We start from the raw sequence: 10,963 nt of genomic DNA, 5'->3' as shown, positions 1-10,963 counted from the left end.
TGCACAGGGGTCTTTTATTTGCTATGGACCCCCAAAATATTACCTTTAAAAAAAAAAGTCTTATACCATAGATACTTTGTTAATCTAAATCTAAATTAAGTATATTTTAGTTTATTTTTACTGTAAGAGTGTATTACTTACATGATCAACAAATGTGCTGATGTCCTCAGAACTGGCTGGTCGAGGTCTATACTGAGGTGCTGACAAAAAAATAGGACAAATGTCGTTCCTGTACACATTTGGTCTGTTGTCCAGGCCTCGATGCAGCACACTCAAATCAAAGTCCTGTGCAGAAAGTGCATTTGATATGAAACATAAGATATATTTAAAGAATTACTCACTTGTTTCTATTGTATTATCAGAAAAATTAATACACACCCTAGATGGTGATGCGTCTATGACCTTGAGTGTGCATTAGAGTCAAATAATTTAACTGTGGCCGACGTGTGTTCAGGGACGGTGCGTGCATGGAGGCGACCTAGGAGGCTGCCTTGGGCAGCAGAATAGTGAGCGAACCCACCGGTCCTAACTTTCATCCGTGAACCAGTCACTTTCGGGTTGAGGGCGGTGTGATTGCTGTTTGCCTAGAGCACCAGTTTAGCTTGCTCTGGTCCTGCGTATGTTTAACATGCAAATAAATATGGATAAGACCAAGGACGCGCTTTTAGAAGGAAAGTTTCAGTTTAAAACAATTAATGTTGCATCACCAGGTTATCCTGTGTTTCCTCCAGAGTTTCATGCCAATTCTGGGTGTTTCATTTTTAATGTTTAGACTTTAACTGCAGTTCAGCAGTTCACGCTCATTCAGCATTTTTCATTTAGGATGTTTAATGAAATTTGATACAGCATGGCGAATGGAAAGAAAAACCTCTGCATTTCGGGACTCGCATGATCCTTTAAGGTAATAAATCACTGCTTACATGGGAGACTCTCATTCAGTTTTATCTTAATCATAAAAGCTGAGTATTGGTGTCCATGTAAATGTACTGTAGTAAAAGTGGCAGATGAAGTCGCAAGCTGTCAAAGACAGTCACAACCCTATTCCTTTAAGCTGCATCCATGAGCCCTCACATTTCATAAGTTTGACTTGTGTCCCCCCTTTTGTAAAGCTTTAAGTTCCTCTGTCAGAATCTTTGCTTGTAAAATACAGCCATACTTTAGCGTTCTTAGTTTAAGCAAATTTGATGAACGCGATCATGTGTGTTGATGAATCTGAAGGGATCTCTCCCTAGCTCACTGGTTTTGCTGTACTGCGCGCGTTGTCTGTGTGTGTGTGTGTGTGTGTGTGTTTGTAGGCCACTTAAAATCCAACATAGAAATCATTTTTGTTTGTTATTGGTATTGAATGTTTTGAAATTCAAACAGCACTTATATACCTGTCTCTTTATTTCTGTATTTCTGTAATAAATATGACGTTTCGTGATTAATCATGTTTAATTACAAAAAAGTGTGATTAGTTATGTTAATTTTTTTATCATTTGACAGCCCTAATATATATATATATATATATATATATATATATATATATATATATATATATATATATATATATATATATATATATATATATATATATTATACTGCCCAAAAAAAAAAAAAAAAAAAACAAGTTTAGCTGGTCGACCAGGGGTTAGTTTCCCAAACAACATCGTAACTCGTGGCTGAACTATCATAGTATAATGCATCAAATGGGAAAAGAACGATGTAGTGGTGAGTGTTTCCCAAAACCCATAGTTTCTCTGCCGCAGAGCCCTCGTTTGACCGTTAACATACAGTAAACATAACATAACATAAAATGCCCATTTTGATGCTCTAAAGGGGGTGGACTCCTTTACAAATATTATTGAGAATATTCCATAGTCTATTCTAAAAGATTAAATCACTAAAACGCTAACAAGTATTCTAATAGCATTCATTCAGACATTTTCTTTTCGGCTTAGTCCATTTATTAATCCGAGGTCGCCGCAGCAGTATGAACCACCAACTAATCCAGCACGTTTTTACGCAGCGGATGCCCTTCCAACCACAACCCATCTCTGGGAAACATCCACACACTCTCATACACTACGGACAATTTAGCCTACCCAGTTCACCTGTACCACATATCTTTGGACTGTAGGGGAAACCGGAGCACCCAGAGGAAACTCACACGAACGCAGGGGGAACATGCAAACTCCACACAGAAACTGACCCAGCCGAGGCTGAAACGACCTTCTTGCTATGAGGCGACACCTACTGCACCACTGCGTCGCCTCTAATATCATTTATCAATAAATATATTGGTTAATTTATTGAGAAATTACATTTTATATTTATTAGAAAAATAAAAAAAATGCTACTTTAATAATAATATTAATAATGATGATTGTTGTCTACTTTTACAATTTGACACATGCAAACCGCTGCAGAAATGTTCTAACCAACAAGCCCATGTCATGTACTGTACAGCTACTTAATAAATATCCCACCACAAATTAAAAGCACTAGCGTATGCTATGTTTTTAGTTTCCACAAGCTTTGGAGACGTAACATAAATTCCGCTTTTAAATAATAGGTCACCTATAGCTTTCGTCATGAGCCAAGGCTGTATTCAGCATGACATCTATGTTTTCAAAGTGCACTGCGAAGGGAGCACAATTGTAAACATGTAGGTCACTAAAACAGAACTGTAAAAATACTTAGAAAGCAAAAAACACCTTAAAAAGATGACTTTAATGCTTTTTAAAAAATAATTCCAAAATTACATTTCAGAATGTTTTAAATGAATAGGGCATGGGTGGATAACTGGGAATAGAACACAGCCAATTTCTAACAACAGCTCTAAGAGTGTAGTCACAAGCATACAAATTTGCGACTCAGTTTACAAATGTTTGTTGGAACTCAACTTGCGACTATAGTTGGCTAACCATGGTTTTTGGAAACACACCCCTGCCTGGTATTAGAGGGGTTTTGGCCATTTCCAGGCTGGTTTCCAGCCATTTCAAGCTTGGAATGGCTGGAAAATGACCAGCTAAAACCAGCTTGACCAGCCTGGAGACGGTTTAAGCTGGACATGGCTGGTTTAAGCTGGGCTCTCAGCTTGGCTAGGCCGGTCAAGCTGATTTTAGCTGGTCATCTCCCAGCCAGACCAGCTAAGACCAGGCTGGGAATGGCCAAAACCCCTCTAAAACTGACCAGATAATACCAGCCAACTAGGGTGTTGGTCTACACAAAAAAAGATATTTTGAAGAAATGCTGAAAATCTGTAACAATGTATATCTGTGTTTAATCTTACAATGAGGGTAAATAAACAGTAAATTTTCAGTTTTGGGTGAACTATCACTTTAAGGCTCATGCTTTCTCTCATGAGCTTTCACACATGTTTATTGTCAGCATTTTTTAACCTTTTTTTGTATGTCAGCATTTATACTCTGAATACAACTGCTATATCGATTCACTAGTTTTTAAAATGGTACGTCAAACCAAAAATAAATTAATACAAATACAAGCCCACAGTGTTTTTAAATGATGCTTTATGCCTGCTAATTTTCATGTTGGTGCACGCTCACCTTAGTACACTTTGTTTAGTCACAACACAAGACATTAAACATTGGCAAGTGTACCCAGCAGGCACACACATCATAAGACATTAATATTAGGTTAGATTTAGGTCACCAGCATCTAAAGAAAATGTTATTTTGACATCCAATAACAGCGTGAAATAGCGTTGACATTTGACCAAAATCCAACGTTGAGCCAACATCTTAAACCAACATCATATTGATGTCAAAAACTGACTTTTATTTGTCAGGTATGGCAACCAAAATCCAACATCTGATAGATGTTGTAGTTGTAACATCCACGCAGCGTTAAGCTGTAACATCATTAGATGTTGATATTTAGTTGTTTTTAGGTTGAGTTGGAAAGTGTAAAAAATTCAACATCTGTCAAACGTTGGACATTGACGTCGGCTTGACAATGGCTTTTGACATCAATACGATTTTCATTTGCAAACAAAATGCTAAATGCAACATCAATCTGACATCATGCATGACATCATCATCCTGTGCCTGCTGGGTACATGGACTTTTAGAATGTTCATCAGCCAATCAGAATCAAGCAATAAAAAGCACCCTAGTGTAAATATGAATAAGGACACTCTACACTGTTTACTACACCGAGGACAGCCACTGTTGGTATTCTTAGAAAAACGAGTGTAAACCAGTGGAAATTCCATGTGGTCCAGGCTAGTTTATGCTGATTCGAGTCAGTGTGTAAAACAAACAGTCAAGTTATTACAAATATTCATACCCCTGGAAAACTCTGAATTCTTAAAATCTTTAAGAAGAAGCCTGTGTTATTTGTGGTCAAAAAAAACTGTACCTCATCATGGTAGTGAGGTCAGAACGGTATGCAAGAGGTAAATTTAATACGTCTTAAACTGTATTTTCCAAAAATAAATAAAGAAATAAAGAAATAAAGAAATAATAATTATATTTAAATTACCTAAACATTAAAACTAACCTGATCGTCTTCTCCACCGCCTTCCTCATCATAACAGTAGATGTTGTCTCTTATTTCATAATCTTCAGGAATGAGTGGCTCCTTTATGCTTCTGTGTTTTCTCCTCATGAACAGTAGAACCAGCAGAAGGAGTACTGGGATTGAATAAGGATAATTTTGATTACAAGTAGCATAAATTACACAAAACTGTTATGTAATGTTTAAAGGGTCAAACTGAGCAAATGCAAGCCTTTCCACCCATTTATAAGACACTATTTTATATTCAATAACTGTAAAATAATTCTAAACTCTGAGAAGCCATCATATTCTTCAGCTCTCATTTATTTAAGAGAATGTTTAATCAATTTATCTCCATAAAGGGCAGATGAGAGTGTTGGGAAGACTCCCTGTGCTGTGAACAGCATGATAAAAGTCTAGAATTGCCTGCAGGGCAAGACATGCATTATTTCGACACTGATTATAATCATATAAACAACACATATAGCAGCACTACATCACTGTTTGTTCCTAGATTCTGTGGAATTACACGGCTGGTTTATGGTAGGTCCTGTTCACCTGGCTGAGAAAAGACTAATAACAGATAACAATTTCACCAAAAACAATACCTGGCCCATTTAGTTTTTTCTTTTTATGTGTGTCATGACATATTTAAAAAAAAAAAATAAAAAATGTTTGTCCCATATTTATTTTTTCTAAAATATTTTCAAGAGATCCCACTTAGGTATTATGCTTATATAGCAGGTCAGGCATGCTGTCTTGGGAGAGAACCCTGAGTTAAGAGACACTTGAGTGCAAGGCTCCTGCCTGGTCATTAAGCATATATGGGGATCCGAGATCAGGTAGGTCTCGAGAGCTCCCCTTTAGAGAAGGGAGGAAAAGGACGAAATGAGGTGGAAGGGGGGATTCTTCCAAAACAAAGATGGAGCAGTAGGGAGAAAACAATCCATTTATAGAAAGCTTGGATAACTCTGATTGGATTATTACTGATCACAGATGAGAAGCCAGTCGTGCTCAATCATATCCCGTGCTCCTCTCGAAATTAGTTTGTGAAACTTCATTTCATTGCTAAGTCATGGAAGTAGGTTTTTGTCAGACAAAGCCATTCAATATTAAAAATGTATTAGTTAGCAATAAAAGGTAACCTTTTATTTTGGGTAACACATACTCAAAAGTATTTAAAAAAACTTGTTTTAACTAATGTTACTGCTTATTGACAGTTAGAAGGGATGTTGTAGTTACGTTTAAGTATGGCTTCATGTTTAACAGTTAAAGAATATGTAAATAACATTATCAAGATTTACATTTGCTCAGATACTTGTTGGGTTCTATTAGCATAAATGTGATTAGTTTTATAAAAAGGACATACAGTACAGTGTAAAATATTAGTGCCAAATCGGCCAGCAAGGTAGCCCAGGCACACATTATCTACTTCATTAGATTTAAATCTGTTTGCAATGTAACCAAAGCACGCAATCTAGTATAGTAGCATTAAATGATTTGGCAAGGTATCCCAGGTACAGGTGATGCAGTGACGCAGTAGGTGGTGCTGTCGCCTTGCCTCACAGCAAGAAGGTCGCTGGTTCGAGCCTTGGCTGGGTCAGTTGGCTTTTATGTGTGGAGTTTGCATGTTCTCCCTGCGTTTGCGTGGGTTTCCTCCGGGTGCTCCGGTTTCCCCCACATAAAAAAGACATGCAGTATAGGTGGATTGGGTAGGCTAAATTGTCCGTAGTGTATGAGTGTGAATGAGTGCGTGTGTGGATGTTTCCCAGGGATGGGATGCGGCTGGCATCCGCTGCATAACAAAAAAACATGCTTCCCTGAAAAAAGTGTTGCTTGCAGAACTGTTGCAAACAATTTATTTGTGTTGAATTTAAACAAATAAATTAAGTTTAATAATGTTCAACTTAATTTGTTTGTTTAAATTTAACATAAATAAATTGTTTACAACCACTTGACGTAAAAAAATTAAGTTAATCCAAGGAATCAACTTTGAATAATTTTTTCAGTCTGGATAAATTGGCGGTTCATTTCGCTGTGGCAACCCTGGATTAATAAAGAGATTATGCCGAAAAGAAATTTAATCAATTAATAAATCCCAGGTACACATAATCTAGTTCAACAGTTTTAAGTATGTATGCAAAGTAAAATTGGCACACTATATTGAACTCTAGTGTGGGTAGGTACCCCAGGCACACATAGCATAGTACATTAGTGTTAGGCCTGTCAGCAAAATGGCCAAGGCACATATAGGTTTCTCGAATCCAAGAACGCAAAGAATGGACTTGCATTCTTGTGAATACTGGTACTGCCAGGTCACCTCGAGAGAACGAACTTGGGAGACCGCGAGAACATAGAACATGTACTGTGAGAAACAAGATTGTGCATTCTTTCTGATGGTCACATGACCTTCACGCGTTTTTAACCGAAAATGATTTAAACATTACAGCATTCATACAACGATTTATAGTTTTTCCCCTTTTCACAATATATACTATGCATGAAGATATTATAATTATACGTTGTACAATCGAAATAAAACAGATTTTAATAGGAATTTCAACACATAAACACCCTTAAAGTGTTTATGCCTCTATTGAGATTTTTATGGTAAATTTTACTTTCACTGTTTCATTTAGAGAAACTCCTGACTGGTAAATAAGTTATATCTCAGAACTGTAATAATAAATCTATATAAAATGCTATGATTTTCACCTCCAGACGCAATGATTTCTGGGACTTCTCGAATGAGTTTGGTGCTTAAGTCTGCATCAGTGTATCCTCGATATCAAGAACACATCTGGGAACATTTACGTGTCTTCCATTCTTGTGGTCTTGAGTTTTAGAACTGAACTTTGGCAGTTGGTGATGACGTTACATGAGGACTAAGATCACCAAAGAACGCATATTGAGAAACAGCCATAGTCTCTGAATCCACTTTGAGAAATCTGGTCACCCTTAGCAGTGCCAGAGCATGCTCCTATATTGGTGGAAATGGACTAAAGGTGGTTCTTGAGCCACACATACTAATATTTCAGACACAAACATATTCTATTGCCTCCATTTTCGCAGTCAAGGAAAAAAGAAAGAAAGAGGCAATTAACTACAGTAGACATGACAGAGACTTGTAACTAAGTACCATTTTTTTGTTTTGTAAACAAAAGATACATCTTTTATGTTTGTGTGTGTATTTGTGTATTAATGTTCAATGATCCTAAACAATTACACTTTGTCTGAGATTAGGAAAGGTGAATTGCACCTATGGTTTTGATGAAGAAACCTTGATAAAAAGGATAATTTTGAACATTTGAAGCCTTTAACACATTAGAATAATTTTTTTGGAATGTTGGTAATTGTTGATTCTCCAGAGCCAAATAAGGAAAAACTAGAAGATCTCTACAAGTTTTTTAGCCTTTAAAATATCTTCTGTTTTGAATTTAAAAGAAAAGGGAAACAGGTAAACTAAACTAAACTAAACTAAACTAAACTAAACTAAACTAAACTAAACTAAACTAAATGTTTATATTGCCAATGTTCAGTGTACATCATGCTGTGTGTGTGTCTGTGAGAGCATGTCAGTGGGGAGCTCATTAGTATTCACGACTGATCTAAATATGGTCAATATATAACTTCTGCTTTTAGTGTTTTTTATGGAGTAATAAATGAGCTGTCATGTTCACCAGCGATAAAACCACCAGAGGTCGCTGGTAAACACTCACATCCACATGAACTACAAATCTGCTTCTAAATGGACTACATAACCAGTCATGCTCCACACACACAACCGGTTCCAGATCCTGAATGATTGCATACACACAGCTGATGCTGCTCATGTACTGATTACACAACCATATATACAGCTCACTGTGAAACCTGTTATTAGGCTATATATATTAGCTCACTGTGAAGACTCATTGCTGAGTCTTGTTATCTGTCACAGTGACATTACAACCCGTTTCCTTTGTCTGCCTTTGCCGTGTTTTGATCCTTGCCGTTTATTTATTTAATTCTGTTTGCTGCCTGCCTCTGACCATCTGCCTGTTGTTTTGACTTCGACTCTGGATTGCCCTCATAAATCTGTTTGCCGTATTGACCATTGCTTGTCTGACAATTCTAATAAACCTGCACGTGGATCCAAACTTCTGTTGTTGGTGTCACTCCCCGTGGTTAAATGAGCATTTAAACTGGTTTCTTGAGATTTTTTTTACCATATACCTACTAAGGAGATATCACAAAAACTTTGGCTGTTTCTCAATTGCAAGAACGCAGAGAATGGACTTGCGTTCTCGTGGAGAGCGTTCTTGCCAGGCCACCTCAGAAGAATGAACTCGGGAGACCTTTGAGAAATGAGATGCTGTGTACTTCCCGATGGTCACATGACCTTCACGCATTTTTATGTAAAATAATTTAAACATTACAGCCTTCATACAAAAATTTATTGTTCCCCCTGTTTTAAATATATATAGCATGCACAAAAACCTTACAAATATACTTTGTACAAAAAAAAATGATTTTAATACAAACTTCAGCAAATAAACACCCTTAATGTGTTTACACCTTTATTAAGATTTTCTTTTAATGTTTACTTTTACTGCCTTAATTAGTGAAACTCCTGAGAAGTTTTATCTCTGAACTTTAAAATTAAACATGTATAAAATGCTGAGCTTCCCTTTGGAACTGAACTTTTGCAGTTGATGATGACGTTACACGAGAACAAGAGGACACAAGATTGCTGAAGAACGTATATTGAGAAACAGCCAATTTAACTTATTGAAACAATGCAGTATATGGCACCTTTAAGTGCACAAATTACTTACATAGCAGGACCAAGAAGCCTCCCAGAATTCCCAAAGCTCCATGGAGTGGCATTACTGCAATTCTTCCACACACAATATCATTGCCTTTGCAGTCACATACACTTGCTTGAATGGAGCTGTTTTTATGGTTTTCGTTGTTATCATAAACCCTTAGGACTAAATTGTAAACATCTGGTTCCAACACAGTATTAAGCGTCAACAGAATCCCAGTTTCTACAACAGTGAAATAAATAGGTTAGTATGCATTCCCAAACATGAAATATATATATATATATATATATATATATATATATATATATATATATATATATATATATATATATATATATATATATAATAAGTATTTATTTCAAACCCTGTTAATAACTGCTTACTGTTTTCGTTCATTTCCGCAGTCCAGTTTTTCTTGGTGTCTCCTAGGAGGCTAATGCTAAAAGGAGCAGCATAAGGAGGTCCATCTGTGTCCGTTATAGAGAGAAGGACTGTGGCCTCCCGATTGCAAATTTGTATATGTTCTTCATTAATAACAGGAGCATTGTCATTTACATCCTCCACTTTAATTACCAGGGTTCCTGTACCAGTTGCTGGATTGTCATCTGCATAAATGTACAAACTTCAATCAACAATATTTAGGGTTATGCTAACAAGAATAATTTTTCTTAAAATAAACAGATATTACCATCATTATCCAGGGCCAAAATAGTAGTTCTGTATTTGCCATCTCTGACATAGGAAGACTCTCTATCCATAGAGTTTCTAATTTTAATCAGTCCAGTCTCCCGATTCACAGTTAGCCAGCCAGCAGGATCATTGCTAATTTTATACCTGGAACCAAACAGTAAAAAATATAAATTTTGTGAAGCAATTATTTAATTATAGACCTGTATTCTATTTGAACATGTTATAAAATGAAATTTACTTCAGTGATGGGAATCCAGTTGTTTTCAGCAATTACTACTCTAGTCTTCAGAGTCACAAGTGATCATTCTCATATGCTAATTTGTTGTCTAAATTTATCTAAATTAAAATTAGAGCTCCATTATCAACAAATTGTTACTGGAAATTGATATTTGCGATCACAGAACTCAATTAAAATACTTAAAAATGAATTCTAATAAAAATACACCCACCAGGTACAACTGTTCAACAGCTTAATGAAAATATATAAACCCAACCCTATGCATTCTGGCATGTAGACATATTTAAGCCAACCTGCTGAAGTTCAAACCGTGTATCAGAATAGGCAATTTAAATTTACAGTTAGTCATTTAGCAGATGATTTTATTAAAATGAGTGATGCATCATGCAGTTAATTGAAAAGAGTCAATATTAACAGTGCAACTAATGCAAATTTACAGTCAGGACTTAGATTTAGGTCTTTGTTTGATTTCTGACACTACACACTAGCCAATAATGGAAAGTGTGGATGCTTTGTTATTTTCCGCAATAGAATTTCAAGGTGCCATGTTGAAACACCACAAGAGAAGCAACGTTTAATCCCAGTCCATGGATACTTTGAATGCCCAGGTCACAAACTTACATAGCCCATCATTCGTCATCTCCGCCATTCACTGGTTTGTTTGATGTTTGGAAAAAGACGGCTTGGCTGTTTATTGACTCTAATACAAGGCAGGAGTTCCGTGGCA

The 10,963-nt window shown here is 36.3% G+C and overlaps 1 protein-coding gene across 2 annotated transcripts in view; it reads right to left on the bottom strand.

Annotated features, from left to right (window-relative positions):
* cdh31 (cadherin 31) overlaps positions 1–10,963 on the bottom strand; it is a 43,487-nt gene that overhangs the window by 3,528 nt on the left and 28,996 nt on the right. For both annotated transcript variants that reach the window (XM_087261893.1, XM_087261892.1), the window contains 5 exons: positions 9,997–10,142; positions 9,692–9,913; positions 9,318–9,530; positions 4,504–4,637; positions 142–285 (listed from right to left, as the gene is read on the bottom strand). In XM_087261893.1, coding sequence (XP_087118019.1) covers positions 142–285; positions 4,504–4,637; positions 9,318–9,530; positions 9,692–9,913; positions 9,997–10,142 — 859 coding nt within the window. The remainder of the gene's footprint in view (positions 1–141; positions 286–4,503; positions 4,638–9,317; positions 9,531–9,691; positions 9,914–9,996; positions 10,143–10,963) is intronic.

The sequence above is a fragment of the Danio rerio genome, chromosome 7 (assembly GCF_052040795.2).
Source record: "Danio rerio strain M-AB ecotype USA chromosome 7, GRCz13ab, whole genome shotgun sequence".
In the NCBI taxonomy this organism is placed as follows: domain Eukaryota; kingdom Metazoa; phylum Chordata; class Actinopteri; order Cypriniformes; family Danionidae; genus Danio; species Danio rerio.
Note: the sequence above shows the minus strand (reverse complement) of the source record. Positions and strands in the feature narration are given on the sequence as shown.